The sequence below is a fragment of the Pterocles gutturalis genome, unplaced genomic scaffold, assembly GCF_000699245.1.
Source record: "Pterocles gutturalis isolate BGI_N339 unplaced genomic scaffold, ASM69924v1 scaffold36982, whole genome shotgun sequence".
In the NCBI taxonomy this organism is placed as follows: Eukaryota; Metazoa; Chordata; class Aves; order Pterocliformes; family Pteroclidae; genus Pterocles; species Pterocles gutturalis.
The window spans coordinates 1-27,720 of NW_010114035.1; the positions used below are offsets into that span (position 1 = coordinate 1).

At 38.4% G+C, this 27,720-nt stretch overlaps 1 protein-coding gene across 1 annotated transcript; it reads left to right on the forward strand.

The window, feature by feature from the left end:
• Positions 1 to 787: 787 nt before the first annotated feature.
• On the forward strand, positions 788 to 27,720 carry CWH43 (cell wall biogenesis 43 C-terminal homolog (S. cerevisiae)). Its single transcript, XM_010074721.1, has 15 exons — positions 788 to 977; positions 4,212 to 4,332; positions 4,461 to 4,615; positions 5,936 to 6,137; positions 7,114 to 7,202; positions 9,095 to 9,349; positions 14,128 to 14,253; positions 16,566 to 16,645; positions 17,955 to 18,060; positions 20,837 to 20,972; positions 21,857 to 22,006; positions 24,065 to 24,209; positions 24,852 to 24,913; positions 25,972 to 26,127; positions 27,633 to 27,720. The coding sequence occupies exons 1-15, from the start codon at positions 824 to 826 to the stop codon at positions 27,718 to 27,720; spliced, it is 2,025 nt and encodes a 674-aa protein (XP_010073023.1). The 5' UTR covers positions 788 to 823.

Here is a 27,720-nt window from a genome sequence, read left to right on the forward strand (position 1 = left end):
CCGGGTGCTCTGCTGGGGGTTATTTTTTTCTTCTGGTGCCGGAATGTCTTTTATCGCCTGGGTCAGCCTAGGGTGTGCGGCGTGCCCTGCACGAGTGTTCGTGCAGGTGTGTGCAGTGCCGGTGTGTGTGTGTGTGTGTGTGTGTGCAGCGCCAGTGTGTGTGTGTGTATGTGTGTGTGCAGTGCCGGTGTATGTGTGTGTGCAGTGCCGGTGTGTGTGTGTGTGTGCAGCACCGGTGTGTGTGTACAGCGCCGATGCGGGACCGCGCGGTGCTGCCGGGCCGGTCCCAGCACCGGGAGGGTGCGCGCTCGGTGCTCCATGCAGCTCCTGCGAAACTCATTGAAAACCGCAGCGCAGTGCTCGTGTGCCCAGGTAAGTTGTCTTCAGCGGAGAGCAGCGCACCCGTTTGCTGGAATAATTCCCTTAGCCACCGATCTGTCTTTGAGGAGCCCTGAGACGGCGGGTGAACTGCCAGTGTTGCTCCCCCTGAACACTGACCCTTTCCTAGATTGAGCACTCCTTCACTGAGATCAAAGCAGGAACTACTGTCTGAGTGGGGGAAGAGCTGTTTTCTTCTCATGGTTCCATTTCCTGGGAAAATGTTTTTATTTAATTTGAAATAGCAAATATTTCTTCACAGAAAATGGCTATTGTTGCTTGAGCTACTTTCAAATACATTTTGTATTGTACATTTGGAAGTATTAAATGGTATATTTTTAGGTAATCTCCAGGAAACCATGCTGTAGAAAATATATTATAGTTTTTGGTTTTGTTTTGTTTTTTAGGCTACATTTCTTGGTCTCTTTACCATGCACTGCCACCGATGATCTATTACTTCCCCCTTCAGACACTGGCACTCACGGGTCTAGAAGCTTTTGCTGTTGCCTTCTTTTCTCCAGTATTCTTGATAATTGGCCCTTTTTGGAGGCTGTTTAACAATAAGTACGTCCTAGCTGTTCTGAGACTGACTATGGTTGGTAAGTATGTACTGTAGTGAGTTACAAATTCCATCTTGGTATCAAGGCATAAGAATAAACCTTCCAAATTGCCTTAAAATTCAGATGATTCTCAAAAGAGACAAGAATAAGAAGTTCTTGCTCTCCCAGACTCACACTTTTCTTTTTGTGTCAAGCTTCTAGATATGGCCAAAGGCATATTGTTTGCATCCATTGTGTAGGTTTTCAGACCAGTCCGGCATAATTCAAGACAAATCTAATTTTATTTTTATTTCTACAAGCTTTTAAATTCATACAAGTCATGCCCAATAGGAAAAAAAGTTTTCAATATTGCACGGAGATCGGCAGAGCATGTGTCTTTTGTATAGCAGTTCTGTGTCTCTGACAATGGGTAGGGAAGAAATGTTATTATTTTATAATAGCTTGGGGCTATTATAAAAATAATCTGCTGTGAGTGAAATGTTCTTTTTAGTAGACTTACTTTCTGAAGCAAGGTTTGTTTGTTTGTTTTTTTTGTTAAAGAATATGGGGTTTTTTCTTTGCTAAATGTGAGGTCTTTTCCAACCTTAATGATTCTATGATTCTATATGCCTGTAGCATATTGATGGGATTATAGGCTCATCCTGAGCGTGAGATGACTCTCATATTGTCAGCTGCACAGGAAGAAAATTTGATCTTATATTAAAGATAAAACTGCCTCACTGCCTGTCCCACATGCTCTTCCCTAAACTGAGATTTGCTGAGATCCCCTGTTTGGTCTTCAGCTGACTGATGGAAGTCTTAGCTCATGTTGATTTTTTCTGAAAATTTGCTGGGGGAAGGTTTGGCAGCTACAGCCACGTTCAGAAGCAAGTTATTGCTAATGAGTTTGCAATACCTGGGTGAACTCCCAGGAGACAAAGGTCTTCATCCTGCGTATAGGAAAAATGCTGCTGCTAACTGTTGTCTTTCAGAAGCAGCAATTTCTGGCTTCTCTTTCATAAGCAGCATTTCCTGGCTCTTCATTTATCAATATAAGATGATAATCAGAGAATCACTTTCCGTATAATTTCATCCTTTTACTGGTAGAAGACAAAACAGGATCATCTTATTTACTTTCTCTGCATGACTTCAGTTTTAAAAAGAATCCTTGTTCATTATCTCTAAAAAGATATTAGAACTGAACACAGCTCATTAGTTTCATCAGTTTAGATGAAGCATGGTTTTACAGTGTTCTTTTTTTTCCTACTCTTTCTGTCATATCCATCCTAATACTTTTTTGTTGTTGTTTTTTAATAAGCTTTTCAGTGAGCAGAGTCTTCCACTTTTCTGCACCAGTGCTCAGTGCTAATTTAGAAGGTAGTAAAGAATGTAAGCATTTCAAATGGCAGCCTGCATTCCTTCAGATATCACACTAACACAAAATTTATTTAAGATTAGTCCTTCAGATCATCTTGCTATGTTTACTAGTTCACTTTGCCAAAAGAGAATTGCTTAAATCTGTGTAATTTTTGTTCTGCTAAGTAAAGAGCAGTGACAGGCCTATAACAGTGTGTAAAGTCTGTTGTTTTATGCCTGTTTCTTCACGTGAATCACAAGCTCCTGAAGATATTAACTACAAACAAAAAGCTAGCACCTTCAGTAGTAATCTGGGAAAAGGATATGTTAATGGAGGTGGTCATAGAAGGACTCCAGAGCACGGAGAGACTAAAGCTGTATGCATCTTCACTTTTGGGCTAACCTGAGCATTGCAGTATGCAGATATGACCTCCCCTTCTTTCCTGCCTGAACAGGAACTGTTCACATGGTGACCATATCCCCCTGCTGTTTCCATGTCCCAAATGCTCCTAATACTGTCTGGCCCCTGGCAAGTCCACACCATATTATCTCCCAGCTATAATGTACTTACTCTGATTCCCCTTACCTGTTGCTCCACAGTGAATTTGGGGAAGATGTAAGAGCATGTTCCTCACCCTCTTTGTCTCCAGCAAAGAGTGTATCAGCCAGTGGTAACTCTCACTCTTTTCTTGCCTCCCTACTGCAGGTTCTCAAACCACTTTAAGTTATCTAGATGCCCTTGCATAGGCAGCACTGGGCTTTAGGACTTTCCATATATATCTTGTTACTTGGTTCTCATCACTTCATTGTCTTTTAAATTATTTCTGTCCTGTCATACTGTGCTGCTGTTTCTCCTGTTCCTCAGTTCTTCCTGCTTTCTTTCCTTCTTCATACCTGACACTTCTTCCTTCTTTCTCTTTTTGATCATTTTCCTGTCTCAGACCCCTGGGGCTTGTTGAACAAAATCGGGTGGAACAATCTACCCCATGCATCTTTTACTCTGAGCAAAATGAGAAAATAGACAGTTGGAGGATTCCTAGCATGCATTGCCAGCATCACCAGCTCCGTTTCTGGCCTTCCTTGCTTAATGTCTCTTCAAGTTTGACTCATGCGCACTTAGTGATTACCACATTAAATTAGAATTTACCACACTGACTGAAGTTGTGAGAATGTGTGTGACCCATGGTCACTTGAATTGTAAGCCTGCTAGCAGAGTTTAAAACTGCTGATAAAGGTGAGGTCAATGTGCTCCAGGAAATGGCAGAGATGTACGTGCACAGTGCACAATCTGTTTCAGTGATTGGGGGAGTGACAATTTCCAGTAACAAGATGACACAGGCTGCTAATGACCATTCTGAGACCAGATACCAGGTTAGAGAAAGCCTTGTTCACAGCTGGTAAGGCAATTGCCTACTAATCCTTGTGCAATGTATGGTTACTGCTCCTTTCTGAAAGGGATATGGTTTTTGCCACAGTGCATTTACTTTTATGTCTTTTGAGTTATGCAAGTGCACTGTGGCAAAAACCATATCCTTTTAGAAAGGAGAAATCACCATGCATAAAGTTTTATGGCTTTTGAGTTATGGAAGTGCACTGTTCGGGAATATCTATTTGCTTAGATGTTTTATCCCTATATCCTATTTATGGAATCAATGACCGTAAGTACTTAAATTAAGGCAATCACTGCAGTCTTGGATAATTGTTTCATGTTATTTTTTTCTCCTGAAAATGATAACTGCTATAATGTCATATATACCCAGTTTCTATCCATAACTACATTTCTTTGATTTGTTTAAAAATGTGTAGTGTTGTGTGTTTCAGATGAATGGTGTAGCCATTCGAATTCCAGATGAGGTTGAACTAATGCACAGTAAATCCTTATTACCTGATCTCTGTTGCCCATTAAAGCAACCTCCGTATGTGTGTGTTTATTTGTAGGAAGCTTGGCATCATACCGGGCACCAAATGCTTCAATTAGACTATTCATCTTGGCTGCAGGTGTTTCCTCCTCATTGCTGGTTCAAACAGTAACATGGTGGTCAGGAAACAGTTTACAAAGGTATTTTCTTATACTAATGGGTTTGTAATTGACATTTCTTTATATTAAAAAGGTGTTTTCTTTTTTTTTTTTTCTGTGAAGATTTTTTTTTTCAAATGCATCACTATTTCAAAAACTGATTCTTACAGGTTCATCAGGATATGGGGCTTCATGCTAGGCAAGATAATGCTTCTTGTTCTTCGTATCTGGTATACATCACTAAACCCAGTCTGGAGCTCACAAGCTGCCAATACTGTCATATTAACAATTGGTTTTATAGCAGCAGTGGAGCGAATTTATTCAGGTAAGCATATTACAGCAAAGATGGTAGTTATGAAAACATCCTAAAGTACACCTAACTATGTGTGACTGGGTTTTGATTCTATTTTTGTTTTTCCCTGTTACAGTCTGTTTTCAGACTTGATGCATGAGCATTGCAGACTTTAGAAACCATGGGGTACTTCCATCTGCCCATAACATGGCAGAATCATTATCACAATTCATACAAGCTGTGGTAAGCTGGTGTTGGAACTGCCAATTAATTGCAGTATCAACAATGTGACAGTAACACAAACAAAGCATAACCTAGACCAATAAAACCAGAATGGGTTATCCTAATTTCCAACATGAAATATCTGTGGTATTTCTGTTATTTTCTTAATTCAGTCTGCTCTTTGAGTTTCTCTGCCAGTGCATATCCTTTGACAGAGAAGGGGAGACAGGACAAAGCTGGGGAACAGCTGGTGTGGCAAACTAAACAGAAGGAGTTGGAAGAATGGACAAGTTGTCCTGGTCAAAATTTGCCTGAGTTCTTGGAGCGTCTGGACAGAGTACACAGCAGGAGGGGCTCTCATAGGCTAAGCACACTTGAAAACTGTGAAGATAGCATTGCCAGGGAAGATGGCAAGATTGGCTTGGTTGGTTAAGGCAGCTCATGTTAAATCCTCAGAAGTTCCTTCCTTCTCAGTATAACCTGAATGAATTAACTGAAAGATAAGACCTTATCTATGAGTAAGTGGGTATAAATTGGTATCGTGTATTTTTTTGTAGACTTGCATTACATGACATAAATTAAGCCTGAGCTTTCATCATAATTTAGAAAGGGAATCTACTGCAGGAAATTAGGAAGGGAATCTGTCTTCTTCCTAGGTGACAAAGCAATATGTCTAAGCAATTAAAGGTGCTGCTTTCTCCTTAGATGAGAGAGGATCTAGAGAGCATGGAAAAACAAGAGAGGGAAGGGAGTTAATTTCTGGCTTCTCTGGAAGTGTCGGGTTTTGTTCTTATCAGAGTTTAGGGTTTCAGAGAACAGAATCCTCTGAACAAATTCTAATAACTTTTCTGCTGATTTTCAAAGCCAATTCCAGTAGTATGAAGAATAATCATATGGACAGGTTGCCATTTTTGTACACTTAAGGGGAGAAGCTTTTCCTGACAGATTTAGGAATGTTATTAGAGACTTTTTCTCTTGTCGATTTCCACAAATGATCAGATAAGTTAGCTTTTGTGTCTGAGACAGTAGTTTATTCTGGTAATTTTGTGATCTTGGCTATTTCTTTTTCTCAGTAACCCTTTCTAATAGGATGTTACAGTTTGCTTAGCTATATTTCTATTTTTATTCTAGATGTAGGCAAGAGGAAACAAGAAGCAAACAAAACTGGTAATGCAGTTAGAAAGACTGTTTCCCACCCCCATTGGCTTTTGTCAGGGATTTCTTTTGGCAGCCTCATGTTCCTCACCCTGTGGATATTTGGGGAGGTGTCGTTAATTTCTAGATGGGCAGTAAGTGGACATCCACATACAGGTCCAGATCCTAATCCATATGGGTAAGTGTTGTTGTTGTTGTTATTATTATTATTTAAACAGCACAGTAATCAGTTGCCAGTGCTGTAGTGGGTGACAAATTAGAGCTCAACCAGACAATGGTATAAGAACTTACTTAGAATAAAGTGGGTGCAAGGTATTTCACACAGAGGACTTGTGGATTCATTCTTGCTTTCAGATACCTCTGAGCATTGTGTCTATACCAATAAATCTTAAAATTTTCTAATACAGAATGATTATTTCAGCATTAAAAAACTTGATTTGCCACAGTGCAAAACAATTTTTAAATTAGGACTGAGGTCCAAGGACTTATGAATGAAGTGCATCTATAATGTGCAGTAAATGAATCTAGCAGCTGACTTCAGAGAGGAGATGCTAGGAAATAGTGTATGTCAGAGATGCATGCTTATAAAAAAGTAAACTGTGTGCAATATTAAAAGATATACTCCTGTAGAAGTTGCTCACCCGGGTTCCAAAATCTATAAAGAGACCAGATCAGTTATTCTGAGTCAACTACATGTAGTGGCATGTGAGGTAGTTAATAATTTGGAATTAGTATACACAAGAGCTACCTGAGTCTGATAGCAACGTTGCATGCTGTAGGTTCCCCTATTTGACGTGAAGAAAATACTTCTGTTTGAGGTGGATTCCTCCCTTTCATTTTCTCTGAGTTCTTCTTGCCTTTTGTACCCAGTATTTCACTGGAGTGCTTCTGCTGCTGAACACAGCTTGCTTGTATATTATGATAAACTGCCATTATTTTCAGCTGGATGTTTTTTATGTCCGGTAATGGGGAGAAAATGTAGCAGGGTGTGAGATAAAGATATTTTGTACTCAAATTGAGCTCTGTTTAAAATAAAAGGATTATAAAATATTACCAAGTATCCTTGTCTGTATGTCTAGAAGTTTCTTTTCCAACACCAGGTGTTTATAAAATTATATTAATGTATGATTTCTTTTTCTTTATTGTCGTATTAGAGGTGCAGTTCTGTTGGGCCTGGCTCATGGACTGATGCTATCATTTTGGAGCTGGTCTTGTGTCACCAGTTTTGCCTGGTTTCTTGTAGGTAGGTGCGAATCCTGATCAGAATTTTGTTTCTATTACTTTATTCCCTTTACTCAGGCCCTCTGGCCCTACACCACATCTCAGAAAAGTCAGTTGCTAATCAAAGCCTGTTTCGCTCTGTCACTGACCAGTTGACTAAGGGTTACAGGCCGAATCTCCAGGCCATTGCAGAGCAGCATTGTTCTCTTCAGAAGCCCCTGTGAGGTTCTGTTCCCATGAGTAGCATCTCAGTTATCATTGACTGCGTTGTGTAAGGCTACATCTAGGATTATGGGGCTGAGATGACACAAGACTCTCAATTCTGCAGGAGGCACAATAACTTGTAATTTAATGAGCATTTCACCTGGAGGCAAGCTTGCCTCCTGTCTCCTTAGTTCCCAAGATCTCTAGGCAGTAAAATAGTATGAACATCAAAGCAGTTCTGCTGGAGCGATAAATTTGTGAATCAGTCTGCATACAGTGGGTCTTGGGTGGTGGGAAGAAGGATTCAAGTGCTGGATCTGGACACCCATTTTCAGGAGGATGGTATAGCTATGCTGTGCAGCGAGCTACGCATGAAGCAAGTAGGAGGAGATGGAAGTAATTCTGCTCTTGAGTTGTGGAGAAGTGTGTTTTCCATACCTTTTCATCAGGAATGGATGGATGCAGCTTGCTTTAATTTGTAGGCCCATCTGAGTGAAATTTAGTGGTATAAATACTGTTTAAAAAAAACCATAAATGTGCTTCTTTTTTGGCCCCAGCTAATTGTTTGTAGATGTTTATATCAAGAAGACAAAGCATTACTTCCTACAAATGTTAATAATAAATTGGATGTATCAAAATACAGAGATGAAAGGAAATTATTAGTTATGTTTTGCTTTTTTCTCTTTTACTTCTCTTTTGGAGCACTTAAGAGCCAACACTTTCAAGTCATTTTCCACAACCTTGAAGACAAGAAATTTAATGTAAACCTAGCTTCTCCTACTCAGGAACCAAAATAAGATACTAAATATTGTGACTAGGAAAGTCACAATAAAGGCACAAGAGTTGGCAATGCTTAAACTGTCAGCTGCCCAAATAATTTACCTTTACGTGCAGGTCTTAGTTTTAAGAAATCTGTGTGTACATTCTAATGTGAGTATGAGCATTTGATTTTTGATGTACACACATTGCTAAATTAAAACAAGTACAGAATGGTTCTTTAGCTGATTCAAGCATTGTATTCTAAAATGCTCAGAACCTTGATGTATAGGAGTAAAATATTAAAAATGTTCTATACATTTGCTATCATGATATGAAAGTTAGTAAACATTTTCTTACCTACAGTAAAGTTTTAAAATGGAGTCATGCTGTTATAGAGAGTTTCTGTGGTTGTTACTGTTCTATTTGGGGTCAAATCCCATCACAGTCAAAAACAGTGTGATAAATCAAGGATCTTGAAGTTAGTAAAAGATTGTTTTCTTCACCCTCATATCGTTATCAAAAGTGAGAGAAGATCAGAGAATTGTATATTTTCTCTTCACATTCAACTATTTGATTTTTTCTATATTATGTTAAAGGAGGTTCATAACAGGCAGACCTGTTAATCTCTGAAAAACTGTATCATCCCTCTGTTGTGCTGAGAGAGCGCTGTGTAAGAAAAACTGTTCAGTTTTAGCTCTTTATGATGCTCCTCTGATGTATTTTTGCTGCATTGTTTTCAGCTGAATAGGCAGTCTTTAAGAAAATTAGATGTTGGGAAGAGTCTGTCTTTGGCTATTGGGAATAACTGTCCTAGTGATGCAGTTCTCATGGCTGCAAAGCATAGTTATATTTCCCAGGCTCTCATTTTTTTCCTAGACATAATAGGAGAAAGAAAGTGCCAGATAATATACCTGACTGTGACTTAGTCTATTATTTTCTATCCCTTCACAGGTTTAGCGTCTTCAGCTGGTCTCCTTTATTTACACACCTGGAGTGCTGCTGTTGCAGGCAACGTTCTTGCTGTCTTTACTATGTGCGTGTGGCCTCAGCTGGCTGGACGCTTTGTTAGCTGTCTGCATCCTGGAAAAGCCATGAGTACAGCCATGTTTGCCTATGTTCTTGAATTATTCTTCTGTGTGTGGTGTACAGCTTATAAATTTGTACCTGGAGGAATTTATGCTAGAGAAAGCTCCCATCTTCTTTTAGGTACATTTATGACTATGAACAAATACAAATATGCTTGCTTTAGCCTTAACCAGATGTTTAAAATGTATCTAGTGTATAAATAGTCTTTTCAAAGGCTCAGCTGCTGTTTTATTTAGAATCATAGAATCATAGAATGGTTTGGATTGGAGAGGACCTTAGAGATCATAGAGTTCCACCCCTCCTGCCATGGACAGGGAAACCTCCCACTAGACCAGGTTGCTCAAAGCCTCATCCAGCCTAGCCCCAGGGGTGGGGCATCCACAGCTTCCTTGGGCAACCTGTTCCAGTGTCTCACCACCCTCACAGTAAAGAATTTCTAATATCTAGTCTAAATCTGCCCTCTTCCAGTTTAAAGCCATTACCCCTCGTGCTGTCACTGCATGCGCTTGTAAAAAGTCCCTCCACAGCTTTCCTGTGGGCCCCCTTCAGGTACTGGAAGGCTGCTGTAGGGTACCCCCAGAGCCTTCTCTTCTCCAGGCTGAACAAGCCCAACTCTCTCATCCTGTCCTCATAGAGGAGGTGTTCCAGCCCTATGACCATCTTTGTGGCCCTCCTCTGGATCCACTCCAACAGCTTGACGTCCTTCTTGTGTTGGGGGGCCCAGACCTGGACGCAGTACTCCAAGTGGGGCCTCACGAGAGCAGAGTATCTCCCCCCTCGACCTGCTGGTCACGCTTCTCTTGATGCAGCCCAGGATCCAGTTGGCCTTCTGGGCTGTGAGTGCACACTGGTGGCTCTTGTTCAGTTTTTCATCTACCAACACCCCCAAATCCTTCTCCTCAGAGCTGCACTCAAGCCATTCTCCACCCAGCCTGTATTTGTGCTTGGGATTGCCTAGACCCACGTGCAGGACCTTGCACTTGGCTTTGCTGAACTTCATGAGGTTGGCATGGGCCCACCTCTCAAGCCTGTCCAGATCCCTCTGGAAGGCATCCCTTCCCTCTAGCATGTCAGCTGTACCACACAGCTTGGTGTCGTTTGCAAACTTGCTGAGGGTGCACTCGATCCCACTGTCTGTGTCACTGACAAAGAAGTTAAATACACCGGTGCCAGTACCGCTCCCTGAGGAATGCCACTCGTCACCAGTCTCCATTTGGACATTAAGCTGTTGACTGCAACTCTCTGAGTGCGACCATCCAGCCAATTCCTTATCCAGCAGGTGGTTCATCCATCAAATCCATATTTTTCTAATTTGGCCACCAGGATGTTATGCAGGACAGTGTCAAAAACTCATACTATGGTATGAGTTTCTATGAGAAAATTAGTGAAACATGCAGAAAAAAAAAATCTACTTATTTCTTCACTGTTAGAAATAGTTTAAATTGTGGACAGAAAATGGAATTCAGTTGAGGGAAAATGACAAAGTGGAAAAAAAGTCTGATAACTTAGTACACAACTGAGGAAGAGATCTGTTAATCAGTCACCCTAAAAATATGGCTGCAATCCAGGGTGTGAATGCACCTGTATGCTAGCTACCTAAGACAGCGGTATGGTTCCTCAGGTAACAGTGTAGTTTCTGGAAGCTTGGGGGTTTATGAAGGCTGTGTTACTGGGACTGTGACATAATTCAGTGCAGTATTTAGCTCTGCTCTGAGGAGCAAAGTGCAGCATCCTGCTGATCTAGCTAGTCTGTGTTTGAGACCCGAGCTTCCTTTCCATGTGGCCCTACCTTATGCTTTGTGGGCACATCAGCATGTTTGGAGGAATGTCAATAAGCAAGCCTGCAGTGTCAGAAACATGCAAACAGGAGAGGAAAAGAAGTTATCAGGTATTTGCCAATGAGGAAAAATTGAGGTTAGCAAATAAGAAGATTTTAACAAAATGATCCCCTGATGAAGGTGGGGAGGTAGAAATGAAACCAACCCCTTCTGGTTTTCTCTCCAGAATTATTTTCTTAATAGGTACTAATGTGTTTCAATAGCATATTTCACTAATTATATTTAAACAATGCCAAACATTTTCTTGGGCTGTGTGGCACATTTTAAATACGATGCATTATCCTGTGTTTTGTTTGAAAAGGATTAATGAATGCTGTGCTTGACTTATGGTTCCAATGGTTTTAGATTTCATAAATGTCTTTGCAACCACTTTCTGCCTTTTTCAGTTTCTTAGTCTCCATATGTGTTTCATATATTACAGCAATCACATGCAGGGTTTCAGTTTGTTATATTTTGAGGAGAGTTCCATTAGATTTATTGCAGTTTTCTTTGTTCTGAAAGCACTCTGGGGGTCCTTAGAAACAGTTATCTCAGTTAACTTTATTTTTTGAAGTTATATGGAAAATGCATGTGGTACAGAAGTGTCAAATGCTTTCTTGAGTAAACCTTTGACAAAAGAAAAGCTGTTATATAAAATCCCTGTCACTTCCTTTGAAATACACACTTGTGATTAATTCACCTGGCATGATCACTGGATAGTAACACAGAGATGGCCCTAAGTTTCTCTTTGGTAAAAAGAAAACTGTGAACTGAACCCACCTCAGCTGATAACACTACATGGGTTTATATTCTATCTGAGAATCCAGTTTCTGTCTTTTTGATGCTTATCAAAAATTTGCAAATTATACCATGAGATTGTGTATTTGTTGCCATGCTTCTTCCCTTACAGCTTGGCTTTCTGGCAAACTGCTTGTTTTCTTCTGGTTTCTTTCAGGTGCAAGTGCTATTTCTTGCTTTCTCCTCCTGTTCAAAATCCTGCCTATCTCTTGCCGCAGTTTGGGTAGGGAACTGCGCCAGGAAAAGTGACAATGAAAGTAAGATCATTATATTCAAAACTTCTGTGCTGCTTCACTGTGGTGTTAAATAAAGCTGAGGGGTTGGGTCCCTGGTCTTCCATCAACTTTCATGGCTTTGAATCAGTCTCCCTTTGAGAAAAGTTTTGTTTGTGCCCCTTTCTTCATTGCACTGGGCCTGGCTTCCTTGTTCGCCAACTTTCACTACAACTAATGTAACAAGTAAGGGCAACAAGAAAATACTGAGTAATGGTTATTTTGTCTTCAGCTATAACTCTGAAATAAAACGTGACTTCTATAGTTAATTAACTATACCACAAAGACATTAAGGACATATACCTTCTCCAGCAGAGCTCTTATCCAATTCATTATGCTCACGTTTTCATTGCAGGTGATTGGATCCTTTAGCTCATAAGGAATGGGACAAGAGCTTTATTAGTCTGAACTACCCAAGAAAAAGATACCATCACAGTGCATTGCAACAGTGCACTGAAGTCACTTACTAACTTTTAAAATGTATCTATAGGTGTGTTTAGTTTTCTGTTCTTAAAAAGCACAGCTGCTTTTACTGGCTCTAGAGCAAAAGAATACGAGATGCTGCCATGTTACGCTGGCCTCCCAATCTACTGCAATCTGCTTACACTTTTTAGAACAAACTATTGAGGAGTTGCTTTTGTAGTTTCTGTATAAAAATGTGTTACTTGTATCTTGGTGACAGAGCACTTAATTTGCAAAGATAATAGATATCTACATCATCAATCAACAATGTATTTTTTCATCAAGCTGTTATTTTAAGGTTCTGTAACATGTAGGTGTAACTTAATTGCTCTTGTCCAGGTTAATTCCAGTAAACTTTGAAAGCAGTGGGCTGAGCTGAGAGTTGTAGGCATCAACAGGAGCCTGGAAGCATTTTTACATAATTTATCTACTGTATTGCAAATCAATCTTTGCTTGAGAGTGCTGGCTGAGTGTGCTTGAGGTTCTGTGGAAGCTGGTGTTAGGATACACAAAGGTCGAGAGGTCTTCTGAAAGATTCACTACTTTACCCAAGATCAAAGGATTAAAATATTTTTGTCTTTATTATTCTCCCAATTGGTACCTGAATGGAGGAGGGGAAAACATGGCTTTAAACAAATATTTCAGTAGCAGAAGAAACCTGATAACTGTGGGACCCAGTAATGCCAGCAGAGTTAAAACATCTCTGTGTTTTCGTAGTGAATAATGAGACGGGTTCTGAGAATTGCTCAGTTAGCACCCAATGCAGCCTAATTCTGGGGACCACAAAGTTGTCTGATAGTATCATAATCCTTAGGCTGCTGGGTTGCAAGGGAGGAGCAAGAACAGCTGTAAATTGCATTAGTGTTAGTAGCCCTGCTTGTACTCAGCCTGAAAGACCCAAAGGTGGACTGTGTTTTAGAGGTCACTGTAGTCCAGAGGAGAATTCATAATGTGAAGGGGTCTTTGGCTAGATACTTTTATTGTTAGGTCTGCTTTTCAGTCATCAGCACAAAGCAGGCTTAATAAGGCTGTTTGAGGTATATTAAATCTTAGCAGCAGCTTATTTGAAACAAAACAGCAAACAATATAAGTTTGAACTTCATTATTTTTATGTGAAACAGGTGTTCAGTGGCATTTTAAATAATCTACTAGCTTTGAATTCTTATTGCAATATTACTATTTTGAAATATTTTTTAAAAATGTTTATAATTAGTGGCATGTTTAATGTCCCTAGCTCATTTTGGTGGAAGCAATGCTTATGTCAACAGGTACAACAATGTAATTAATAATTTTTGAAGTCCTGCAGGCATAGATGAGGTGAATATATGACAATGATAAGTAGGATCTTCTCTATCAATAAATCTCACATTGCCTGCATTACTTCGTTAGGTATGGCATTTATCTGTGTTTGTGCTTTGACTTGTCTTTGTTGTTGAAGCCATAAGGTTGAATGTAACACAAGAGCTGGGAGTTTATAAATGGTGCTTTTATGAGAAATGTTGAATATGTTAAAGCCCTATGAAAAGACTAATGACTTATATTTTTACAGGGTTTATCATGTTGTGCATTGGGGTAGACTTTCTAATGGGACCCAAGAAAGACCTTAGCTCTGTCTTTGAAGTGAAAAGCAACCAAAAGCCACTATTCAAAAAGAGTAAAGACTATTTTAAACTATGTAAGTATAATTTTACTTCCTTTCTTCCATGGCTCTAGGAGTACTGTCTGAGGAAAAAGAGCAACTCAATGGAGTGTTTTGCTCAGATGTTTTAGAAATGCTTGTTTGGTGCTGGTTTTAGAGATAGACTTGTAGCTGGTAGTGCCCTAGTTCCAGTTTTGATGATGACATATCCTAACGAGGAGCTGCTTCACTATGGTTATGGTTGAGAGACTGAGGAAAAAAGAAAATGTAAAAATGGATTTGGCATCATTTGTGGTTTCATTTTGGCAGTTGAAGAAGAGGCCTCTCTGGATCTCAGGACTTATTACATGTGTATACAAAAGATATGAATGATTTATCAGCCCATTTGGTATGTTGATTTTGAGGTGGTTCGGTGTGACACCCTTTACAGGGCTGTAAACAGCTGTATGAACTGGCTGGTAGTGGGATGGGACTCAGCTGGCACAGGAGGTGCTGTATGATGTGACATCCCTCTTGCATGAGGAGGCAGATCTGCAAAGCCTGTTGTTTGGCTGGCATCACTACACAATCATGATGCCCTGCTGCACGTTCAGACCCATCCTCAGGAAACCTTTGTCATCTCCTGCCTGTGAACAATGCCTAGAGATCCCAGCTTTCCAGATGATATGTGTGACATCTACTTTTTCCCTTAGGTTTTGAAGAGAAATGAAAATGTTTGAGGTTTTACCACTTTTTGTCTTTTAAATATCTGAAATCCATCCAAGTAATGTTTTCAAGTATTTCTTTGCAATCATTTGAGATTCAGATTTGTTTTCATTGTTAGCTTACTTTTTCCACGGAAAAAGTCTGTCAATATTGTGAAATTTGGTAAAGAAAAAATTGCTAGGCATTAGGGCAGATTAACTCTACAGAGATCAGGATGCTGAAGGTTCAAATTTCTGCATCATTTTTTCCTCTGTGACTTTGGATCCAATCACTTATCATTTGCATACCTCATTTTGCCTGTTTGGAAAGTGGAGACAAAAGTGCTTCACCACTTTTCAGGGCTGTTTCTGAAATCTTTATGAAGGTCTTTACCCCATATACTCAGGGTCCAGGAGAATTTTGGTCAATTGGCAATGTGAGCACCAATCTAAGTGGATTAAATATTACTACTCAAAAACATTTCACAAATGTGAATAAATACTTCAAAATATTATGTATCATAAAGCATAGCCCTTGCTCAGCTAGTTTTGTGACATTACAACAGTAACTCTTATATTTCCTCATCATGCCCAGACTTGTGTTGTTTCTCAGCTTCCCCTTTAAGCACCTTTGCATCTTGTAGAGTATGAAATTGCTTGATGTTTAGTAATGTAAACAGTATGTCCTTTCTTCTGACATCACCCATGATAAAATATATTTAAATTTTACAGAAAATTGTTCCAGAAAACTTGCATTAAAATAATTACATATCTGTTTAAAGATTCGATGAAAGAAAAAACTGGAGTTACTGAAATACTTTTTGTGTTGGTTTTGGCTGGGACAGAGTTAATTTTCTTCATAGTAGCTGGTATGGGGCTATGTTTTTGATTTATGCTGGAAACAGTCTTGATAACTCAGGGATGTTTTAGTTACTGCTGAGCAGTGCTTACACAGAGTCAAGGACTTTTCTGCTTTGTAGATACCATATGCCACTGTGTAAATGAAATTACTGCAGAGGGGTTTGATCATCAAATTAGAATGTGCCAAACCCTGAGAGCTCTTAAGTGTCCACTGTGGTTATTTGGAAGGCTACAGGAGCAATGTGAGAGCCCTGAATTTTCATTCTGTGAAGCCACAGTGCCTTTCCAAGAATGTGTCAAAGGACTGCTCACTCTGGAGGTCAGGCAGGGATCACATCTTTCTGACGGCAAAAGGCTTGTGAAGTAAACTACATTTTCTTCCACACATTGTATGCAAGATGAAAATTGTATACTACAAATGCACACCTGGAACACAGAGAAGAAAACACTGGAAGGTTTACGTGATGCTCTTACTCATCTCCTATAATGAATTCTTCAGTAGGTATCATTTTTACATAAATATTCCAAGGAGTTTTGGTGTATTGTATCTGCTCAGCCCATTGTGTTTTGGAGAATGTAAGTGTATCTGCACATGTATAGATGTTCTGCACACATATAGGTACTCTTCAAGTACACTGCTTTGGAATAGTGTTATCACTGGCATATGTGGAAATTTGAATATATGCATTCCCCATTCTATGAATAGCACACCTTAGAACAACAGTGTACCCAGTTCTGTTTAATTGCAATAATATTATTTTCTCTTGCTTTAAACACAACTTTCCTGTGTTTCTCTGTTTCAAGTATTGTGGCTGTTTGTTGGTATTGGTTTGCTAGGATTGAGTCTACGTTATAAAACTTACCAGAAGAAGTTGGGCCAAGGGGTGAGTAGTGTGTTTTGAAAATGGTAACTTTTTAATATACACTAAAATGTACATGTGGTAACTTAGGTGTGTTGGTTGGTGCTGAAAAAGTCTTTTTACCAGTATCCAAGTATTCAGCAACAATAATGCAGAAATTAAAATGAAAAAAGTTAAATTTATAAATTCATGTTGAATGCGGAAAATGGCTGGGTCTTTGGAGATTTATAGTGCTGTTATGAAGGAAAAAATATTCTGAAAACCTGAGAGATGCTTGCCTCATACATTCAGTTTGAAAGTTACTTTTAAAAATAAGTTTATTTGAATTGTATTCAAAACTTGACTGAACAATGCTGTTAGCAGCCTGATCTTAGATCAGGGAAGCTTGGACAGATTAACCTCCTGAGGTTTCTTCCAGCTGAAGGTATTCTGTGCTTCTGGATTTATATGCATAACTCTGAATTGAACCTCTTTGATAAATTGATTGACTTAGATTAGACTTAGACTAGTTATGGAAATTGGATAAAAACTGTAAGATTCCAGTTTTCTGTTTGGCAAAAAATTAGGTATTGCAATGATAGTAACAATTAAGATGCTTAATGATTGCAAAGTTTAGCATTTAGATTGCTTACAAGATGTCCAAGTATGTTGCTTGCATAGTTAGTAATTTTAATTCAAAATTAGAGCCGTTTTGATCAGATATAAATTAACATGTTTCCATTCTATGATTTAATTGATTACTAATATAAAATTGAATTTTTGATGCACATAGTTGCAATTATGAATTACACTTTTTTCTTTTGGTGGTAGTTCAGAAATAGTCCTTTGAAACTTGCTCTTGACATGTATACCTTTGGTAATTTTTTTTTGTTAGAGAAATCACTGGTGACAATTGCAGGAAAAGATGCAGAACAGGTGATGAGAGCCAAGCAGAAATCGTGTGTGTGTGTGCACATGCATGTTCACACTTGCACACAGACACATACAGTTGTCTTTCTTTTTAGAACGCATCCAGGTTTGTAGTACCTTATAATGTGGAAAAAAGTGGGTAGTTCCTCCTAGAAAGATGAAAAAAAATGTAATTGTTCTCATGCTCATTTATTTGCAGGTACTTGTACAAATTTTAACTATGATGACTTTTCTCCTCTTGTTAATAGCAGTTTTTTCTCAAAAAATACCTAAAGTCTTTTGTAATCCTGATAGCTTTATTAGGCAAATACATTGGTTAAAACATCTCTTCTTGTGTGTCTTTTATGGCACCATGTATCTGATGTTGTTGACTGCAAAGATATAATACATAAAAGTCAAATTGTACTTTTCCACTTTTTCTGAGGTTCCAAAAAGAGACTTCTCTGCTATGATCTGGCCTTTTAGATTTGCATATGACAATGAAGGATGGTCTAATTTGGAAGGATCAGCTAATTTGCTTAATCAGACAGGTAACCTTTTTTTCCACTTCATTTATATTTGAGAGAGTTCATCTGAAGAGACAGAAGCAAAAACACCTGCTGGATAACTATGTCCTTTCTTGCATAACACAAGAACCTGTGTCTAGTGGCTTTCTCCTGCATTTGTGATCTGGTCCAATACAATTATTTCTGTTAAAAATCCATTTGCAGAGGTGATCAGTTTTTTAAATGTATTTTTGAAGAGGCTTCTGGTTGGAGGAAACACTTGGTTTATTGTTTGATTTTTTTTCTCATGTTATTGATGAACTGCTTGTCTATAGAGAAATTGTTTGCGTAAAGGAAATAATGATAAATATCCTTTTAGATCAAATTTAATATTTTGTAACTTCTCTGTATTTTTTGTGGATGTGAAGCATTATATACTTCCTAAAATTAGGTCTGAAATTAAAATGCCCTAAACAAGGTGTACAGAGGAGAAACAGACAAGTCTGTTTCCATCACTGAGCCAGAGCAATGTATAAAAGAAAAATAGTGATTGTAGCTTGGTTGAGTTGTCATGATTTTGCTGTAAAGAAGGGTCTCTAACCTGTTGCTCATGAACAGGGTTTTGGTTGGAAAATTTGCTACAGAAAGTGAAGAATTTGGACCAAAGATCGGTGCTGCTGCGGGGTGCATTGAAAGGAATTGACCAGTGGTGCTTGTAGGTGTTACTTGTTTTCTGTGATACCCATGAAACAGGGAAGACTGGAAGCTGCCACTTTAAGATTTAAAGCAGCTCAGGAGATTAGGAAGCATCCATGCTGCCATTCCAGCATTTTTTGTTCTCTTTTCCTCCTATGGTGTGAATGCACCACACAGCTTTCCTGAGCAGCTCAGGCTTGACAGACCCAAGCAGTGGGAAGGCACTGGCACAGGTGCTGCTGTGCAAGCCTTGGTTTTGTGGCAGAGGTGCTCAGGAGTTAGTGAACAGGGAACAGGCTGATTTGTGCGTCATTCACTCTGTTGTCCCGTGACCAAAGTTTCAGAGGGCTGAGCTCTGTAGGCTGTCCAGTGATAGGAGAAAACAACTGGGACATTTGATGAATTGAAATTTGGGGCATTCTTGACATATGTGATTCCATAGGTCATGGCTTATGTCTGGGTATTTATTTAATCTTCGCATATTTATTTATGAACTGTAATGAATGGATTTATTTCTGGTACCTATAGTTTAAATTCATGAATATTAGAAAAAGTGGTTTGTATGTCCATTGAGCATTTATTTGTGGTAATGAAGTATCACTCCTAAAGGAAGCAATTGGTAAGTCAAAAAGTCATCAAATTCCAAAATGTAAATGAATAAATCTTAATTCCTTATTGCTAAAAACAGTATTCTGGATTTTTATATTACATGTATATTATATAAAATATCACATTAACATTTCCAGGAAATGCATTAATGCATTCAGAATTAAGCTGGAGATTCTTAAATTATTTGTTTGCTGAAGAAGAGCAGCTGATTTTAAATGCCACAGAAAAAAGAGTGCCTAACTTCTTCAGCATACAGCTTATATTTAAAGGTGTGGTGGTGTGCATTCCTTGGCCTCATCTTCTCTCTGTTGGGATAGCAGAGATGCAACATCTAACTGCTTTTGCAGCTGGAACTCCTGTCTGCCCTGAAGGGAACCAACATCAACCCCTCTCAATGGTTTCAATCATTTTTTCTGTGGCCACCATATATGCTAACGATGTAGAAACAAAAATCTGGGAATCCGCTTAAAAGTATTCTGAGCTACCATTTTCCCTGCTAATGTTACTTTCGTAGTGCTAAATAGGACATTTCAAAAGCAAAAAATCTGTGGCAAGAGTGCTGGTGGATGGAGCAGTCTTAATTCCTCATAGAAGAGCTGTGGATGAAGTGGTGACTTGATCTGTCTTCTAGAGTGGGAGAGTGCTCCAAGCGGGGCATAATCACATCAAGAAGGGAGCACTTGTTGCTGCTGCAGCTGTACCGACGTGCTACTCAAGCTGAGCCTGGATGGTTCAGCCAGCCTATGGCCAGCTTGCAGACTCCCACCTTCCTTCAGGCATGGGCAGATCTTTCCTAGCTGACAGTTCCTTCAGGGACCACATAGGTCTTCCTGTATCCTGCAGCTAAAATACAGGGGAACCTGTCATGTTCCCTTGACAAAAGCACACCTCACTATGTAGACAGGGAGGGACCACAGTGCCCTGAGAAAGTGAGGTGGCTGTGGATGGTTAGCAATTCACTAGAGCTGGGAACCCTTTTGTTACCATGCCTGCAGGATGACGCTAGGTTGCTATGGGCTGATTAATTGTTTCTGCAGCAGCAACCTGCTCCCTCTTGCGCTGGACCTTTTGGAACAGAATAGGGTTTGGCAGATGCAGGTAAGTGCAGATGTGCTGTATAGTGCTTGTTCATCAAGTTGAAAGCAGTAGACTCGCTACTGTGCTGCTAATCTGTGTAGGCATGTCATGTCTGATGCTTTTGAAATGGTCTGCAGTAGATATGTGCAGGCCAGCTGTACTGTGCAGTCTCATGTGTCTGGTTATGCACCAGGGAAAAGCTACAGCATCCAGACAGTAAGCATCTCTCCATCAGAGGCTGTGTAGCCTACAGTGACTGAAAGTTGGGGCAGACTTTTTTGCCAGCATTAAAATTTGCCCTGATTGATTCCTGAAGGGCTTGTGTCCATCCATGTATAATCCAAAGGGAAATTATGACGTTATGTAGTCATTTATAAATCACTTTTGTAGATCACAGTTCTGAATTTGGAAATATTTTCTTTTTTTCCCCCATTTTTAGGTGCAGATTTTATCAGTATTATAGAGAGTGATGCCTCTAAACCATTCATTGGGAACAATGATCCAACAATGTGGCTAGGAGAAAGGCTAGGATTTTACACAGATTTTGGTCCAAGCACGAGAGATCACACTTGGGGGTGAGTCATCTTTACATGCACAGTGACAATACGTAAATACACTACCCAATACTAATTCCACTAGAACATAGGCAAAGAATAATTGGAATAATAATCACCCTAATCGCCATTGGAGCTTGTCTTTAAGAACGTGCTTTGATTCCCTACCATTACTATGCAATGCAGGTGAAGTTTTCTCATTGTTGAGAATGATCAGTTTTTGGTGCCTGCCCCTGTAAGCTACTTTGGCTTTGGTGATGCAGAGAATGGCATCTGCCCCTTCATGTACAGACTTGGAACTTTGGCATTCTAAGTACTATATGAGATTTGCTTTTCTCATTATTTTGCTTTGAGCTGTGAGAATGTTAGATTTCAGTTTTAAAACTGTGACAGCAGTTGGAAAATATAACTGTGTCTTTAAGTGATGCAGAATGTGGCAGAAAGGTCATTCTCTGAAATTTTTGGCATGAAATATTTTGAAAAACCTGATGCCAAATGGTTTTAAGGTTGATTTCAAACAGAAGCTGAAAGAACGAGAAATCTCCTGCTTCGAAGATTTATTTCTACCTGGTTCTACTTCTAATAAATTTTAATTACTGATGGTATAAAATTTTATTTTGTTTGAGGATGCAGATTTTGAAAGGGTCAGTGTAAGAAGTCATATATATGGAATGGTATTTCTTAGTGTAGGACTCAATTTGATAATACATTGTTAGACATGTATTTAAGTGATATTTTAGAGGAAAATGTTCTAAATTCAGAAAAATCTGGTAGCGATGGTTTGTGTTCTGGTCTGATGGTTTGAGTTCAGTGACCACTAGTCTTCTGCTCACGTTTGTCTGTTTTGTTCACACTTGTGATGCTTGTGAACTACAAAGTGTAACTGTTTCTCTTTTCTCATGTAGGATCATGGCACTATCAAGGTATCCAATTGTAAAATCTACTCATCACCTCCTTCCATCTCCAGAGGGAGAGATTGCACCTGCCATCTCCATGACTGTCAACTTCACAGGGAAACTGGTTGATTTTGTTGTCGCCCACTTTGGAAATGAAGAGTGTGTATTTTATTTATTGTTACATTGTGCCATGCAAAGTCGTGTAACATAATTTGTGAACTTTTGGGATCTCTTTTCTACCCTGTAAAATCTGCTGGTGTAATGCTGGTTCTAACAAAGCACACTGGAGGAAATACTATGACATAGCTACTGTTTTAAAATTTTGAAGCATTTTTTAAAAGGGACAAATATGTCACACAAAACAGCTGAGCCTAATATCTGAGTTACTAGAGATATAAAGATACAGTTTGCAAAACCACAACAAGTAATAGGGCTACGGATACATCTCAGTGCAGGATAGCATCCTTCTGACTTTCTGCATGTGGAATAGATCTGTTACATTCCACAATGAGTGCAGATAGTTACACTTACAGATAGATAGCATTAGTGGACAATTGATGTTTATTATTTGTCTGATTACTTGTGTGTAATGAATATTAAAAATAGCTTTGTGAAGCTCCACATAGCTGTATTTTCTGTTTCATTTGCTGCAATATCTAGTATTATGTTTGTGGTTATGTAGTAAGATTTGGACTTTTTTTGTATTTGTTATAATTTGTGGGGAGACAAATTTATGGATTGGGTGCAGAATACAATGCAAAAAGAAGCTGTTCAGAAAGCAGTAGGAATTCTCATTATCACATATTGAGCTTCTCCATTTCCTTCCCCTGTGTAGAAGTGGTGTGCCAAGCATGCAAATTGTTTATAGATTTCCCTTTTACCAAACACATATATAGTTGTTAGAAACCACTCCCGGTCTGAACTCTAGAAAGGAATTTCATTCTGTGGCTCACACAGATGATTAGACTTGTGTTTCTGAGAAACTGTTTGTTAAAGTAGAAGAAAATAGCACTGTATTCCCCTTTCACAGGGAGATGAGATAAAGATGAAGGAGAAAATAGGAGGAGACACATGGGAAACAATTGCAAATTAGATTGTGTTTTGAGATGAATGAATGTGTAATTAAATAGCATACACAACTGCTTGTTTTTAATCTTTTCTGATCTGCTGCTTAGGATGATGTAAACTATAAAATAGTGGTTAACTAGGTTTTTTTTAAAGATTGTTTTTAAAATGTGGGAATATAACAATGCCTATGTCATTTGAAAGAGCCCACATTGTGGAGAGGTGAAATTCTGGAAAGAGCAGCTAGCTGAGCAGGCAGCTTCACCTATACTTAGGTCAGGCTTCTGTTTAAATGGTTGGGGTTTTTTGTGTCCTGTCTTCGTGCTCTTTCTCCCTAATGCATTTGCTTCAGTTGGAAGTACTGCTATTTAGGAAGCATAGTAGCATTTAAATTCTTGTCTTCTACTGGGATTACAGATTCCAAAATCAACTCCATGTCTCAGCGGTATTTAGCTCAGTTAACCAAAGCATGCTTTGTACAACTTTTTAAAGATATTAACATGAAGAATCATAGAAAGAGAACGGTCTTTACATTACGTTATGACAAATCCAAGGACAGGGAATGGGATCTAATGCAGTATTTTACCAGCCTCCACTTATGCTATCACTTTTGGTCATGTTACAACTCAACTGTTGTGTAGATCTTGTTGAAGAGACGCAGAATACCTGCCAAATGTCGTTAAGTAGTGTTAATGGATGACATAACTCTTAAATTCTATTTCATAAATTATGTGACCCAAACATTAAGACTATTTTTACCATGATCTGTCCATCATAAAGATTTTGTTATCAAGTGAGCTCTTTGTTATGCACCACTCTGTGTTAACCTAATTAAAGTTCAAGTGCAGGCAGAGACAAAGCATCAGATAACTTACATTCACATTTCCTAGTGATGAGATCAGTATTAAAAACAAAACAGTAATAGAAAAAGTTGTACCTGTGATAGTTAGGAAGAGAACCATAACTACATCTACTACGACCATGTGGCTTTTATTGAACATAGTGATCATTTTGAATTAGTGAGCTTTCTGTAAACTTCTCTAATACTGAGCAACAGAAAAAGTGTCAGATTAGTTTGTGGTTTACTGTGTTATAGCAAAAAGATTCCGAGCTAAAATAGATGTATGTCAAAGTCTTTTCCATTTCTTTCAGAGAGGACTTGGACAGAAAACTCCAGGCTATAGCTGTTTCAAACCTATTGAAGACTAGCTCTAAACAAGTTGTATTCCTAGGATACATCACTTCAGCTCCTGGATCCAGAGATTATACTGAATTAATAAAAAATGGAAATGTCCAGGTAATGTAAAAATACTGCTTCTTTTAGCTGCTAGAGATAATATGTATTTGAAACATTCAGCTTAATATTTCAAATTGGTCACTTAGAAATAGACATGTAAGAAAATACACGCACATTTTAAAATACAATCTTCAGCTACCTCATGACATGTTACAGAGAAGGTGGGGTTACACAGTGAAAGGACAAGAGGCAATGAAAAGCAGTTGCCACAAGGGAAATATCAGTTAGATAGTAGAAGAAAAAAATAAACAATCACAGTTCGTGTTGTTAAGCATTAAAACAGGGACAAAGAGAAGCTGTGAAATTTCCATCCTTGGAGATATTCAGAAGTTGGCTGCATAAGGCCCTGAGCAACCTGCTTGAAGTTACATTGACCATGGGTTTCGGAGTGGGTGACCTACAGGCACCCCTTCCAACCTCTAATTCTGTGATTCTTTTGTTCTGCGGTTTGGTTTTCTGTCAGGAGATGTCAAAAAGTTGTCTGATTTGTCTAACAGTGGGTTTTTACCTTTCTACCTTATTACAGCACTTTAGGCAAAATATTTTTCTGCAGCAGGTTTACACATTGGTTCTGTTACTGATTTAAAGCCTGCCCATAAGGAAAGCCTGCCTTATTTATTTGACTTTTTTTTCCCCTTATAGGATATTGACAGCACAGATCATGACAGATGGTGTAGCTATATTATGTATCGTGGAGTAATAAGGTATGTTAAAGTCGATCATTTATTAATTGTTTTTAAATATCTTCATGACAATCAGTTTTACACCCTTCTGTAGGTAATTGTCGAAGAGTCTTATATACCTAAACAATTATGTATGGACAATTAGATATATCACGAAGTAATGTGAAACATCAATCTCAGGATGAATTGGTGTGTTTCTGAATATAATTTACAATGACAGTATTACAGGTTTCATTCTTCTGTGCCAAAAACTTTCAGATCTAATCTGCTTTGGTAACACAAAACTACTTTTTTCCAAAGCTCTGGCTTTGCAGCTTCTTTCTAAAATGTGAAGGCTAAGCCCAAATTTGTATGTGATACAGAAGATACCAATTTTGAACTATAATTGTAGGGTTTGTTGTAGTAAAATGCTGATCTAATCCAGTCAAGCTTTGTGCTGGATTTAGTGGAAATTTGAACTATGTAAGCCCGTAGTGGAGCCCTTTCCTCTGCTGGGACCTATGCACTCCATATCTTATAATACCAAGTTGCTTGTAAATCATTCCCTTGGTGATATATGTGCCAGAATGGAATTCAGCTTATTCTGAATAAAATGCAAATTCTGGAGTGTTCATAGGAGTAAAGCCAGTAAACTAGATAGTTGTCTTAAGTAACAGTATTGAGTAAAAAAAAAAGCGACAAAAAACCCAACAAAACCCCCATTTACAATCTGATTTTTCTCATTACTCATTCCATTGATGCTTGAGTTCCTTTCTTGAATTTCAAAGTCTTTTCAGTGAAAAAAAGTTCGTGAGCTTATACCTGTATGCATATTCTAAAACTGTAATTTAAAAGGTAAGTTTCTAGATCTAGAACTTACTTTTGTTGTCAAACACGCTTTCTCAGTTTTTCTACTTGTGACATTGTGTTATGATTCTCGTGTTTATAGCATGCCTTTAAGGTTTTTAAAGGTGAGATTCACAGAAATTGAAAGTTATGTTGATAGGTTAATTAATAATTATTGGAAAAAAGAGACATGGATTAAGAATGTGGTGAAATTGCCTTGAGTTATTTCTTCAAACTCTCCTTGTATCTGATAGGTTGGGCTATGCCCGCATATCTCACGCTGGTTTAAGTGACTCAGAAGTCCAGATGGCCAAATTTAGGATCCCAGATGACTTGGATAGCTATGTTGATAATGACAGAATTGTCACTGATCCCAGCCAAGTTCCTGAGGACATCCATTTCAATCCCAGGTCAGTGTATGTCATAAGAAATTAAGGGGATGATGTACATGACATCTTGTAAAAGAGAAGTCTAGGAACAAAATTGTTCCTAAAGTGGGAGGCACTGGTCAGTACCAAACTGAGCAGAAGATGAGAAGGGAAGAAATGATTTGTAGTTCTGTTTTTTCCACTGACTTGGCATGTGCCTTGGGAAAATCAGTCTGCTGTATCGTAGCATACATTGACGGTAATACTTATTTCACCCAGGTGATTAATTTCTGAGATTGTTTCATAGGGATATTTGCCAAGTGGTGTGGTGACTCATTTTGTAGAAGATGAGAGATTTCCCATGTTTCTCAGCACTTTTGAGGATAAGGGCCTTAATGTACTATTATTTAGAACACGAAATACAATGTATACATTAAATACTCTTTGCATAAGCATTTTAAAACATACTATATAACTGGAACAAAAATAAAGGAGAATGACTGAGGCAGTATGTTATGTATGCCAAGAAGAAAAAAGGACTAGATTTTAACATAAAAGTTATTTCTTTAATGCAGTCATTTTTCCATGGGCATTGCATAAGGAAGAGAAATATGGAGAAAGGTATTTATTTTACATTGAATATCAGTGGAAGAGTCATGAAGTTTGAGATAGATGTTGCCACAGAGGGACAATTTCCAGCATACTTGTATAATACAGAATGTATTAATTTCTTCTGTACGCCTAACAGTTGAGTTTACTCACTTTTCATTTAGCACTCAGTCACTGGCTTCCTGTCTCAGCAGGTGTTTGCCCAGTCTTTTCCACATGATGAAACTTGCTTAAAGTTAGTGTTCACATTCTGATTTTTCTCAGTTGATTTCAGCGCAGAGTATTTTTCATGTCCCAATTTCTTTTATGTGTGCTTATAAACAGAAAAAAAATTATACCCTTTAGGAATAAGTTTAACTTTTTCCAGTTAACTATAGTTCTTTGGAGGTACAATGGCACTGCTTTTAAATGCTATTTAGCACTGATATTTTGAATAAGTACTACATTTTACTTCTGCAAATCTAGCTACCATAATAGTCACTAGTAAAAATTTTCAGATTTAAATATGGCATGAAAAATTACAATTTTCACCATAATTTTCAAAGTAAAGATGTGCAACATTGACAAAAGGATTGAGTATTTGGTACCATGGGGAGTTAAATTGTATCTCCACTGAAGTAAGTAGAAAAAAACTAAGAGCATAGGATTTTATGAGATAAATGCACCTCTCACCTTTGTCAGCTGGAGTTCCATTTATAGAGTGCCTATGGCATTAATCCAATCAGTGTAATTAAATGTCTCCATTATACTCAAAGAGTTCTAGTTAGATAGCGTACATGGATTATGATTTACGTGTAAGAAGGGTTGTGGTCTGTTTCTGAAATCAGCTATCTAAAATATTCAGAAGAAGTGTTAATTATACTGTAGTAAGCGTCTGGTTTAATTGCATGGGTTAAATTGTGTTGTAATGGTTTTGCTTTGTTGAATATTTTTCTTAGGTTTGGATCTTATAAAGATGGACATAATTATGAGCATATTCATCACTTTCATATGAGCACTCCTAAATATTTTAAACAGACAAATTAG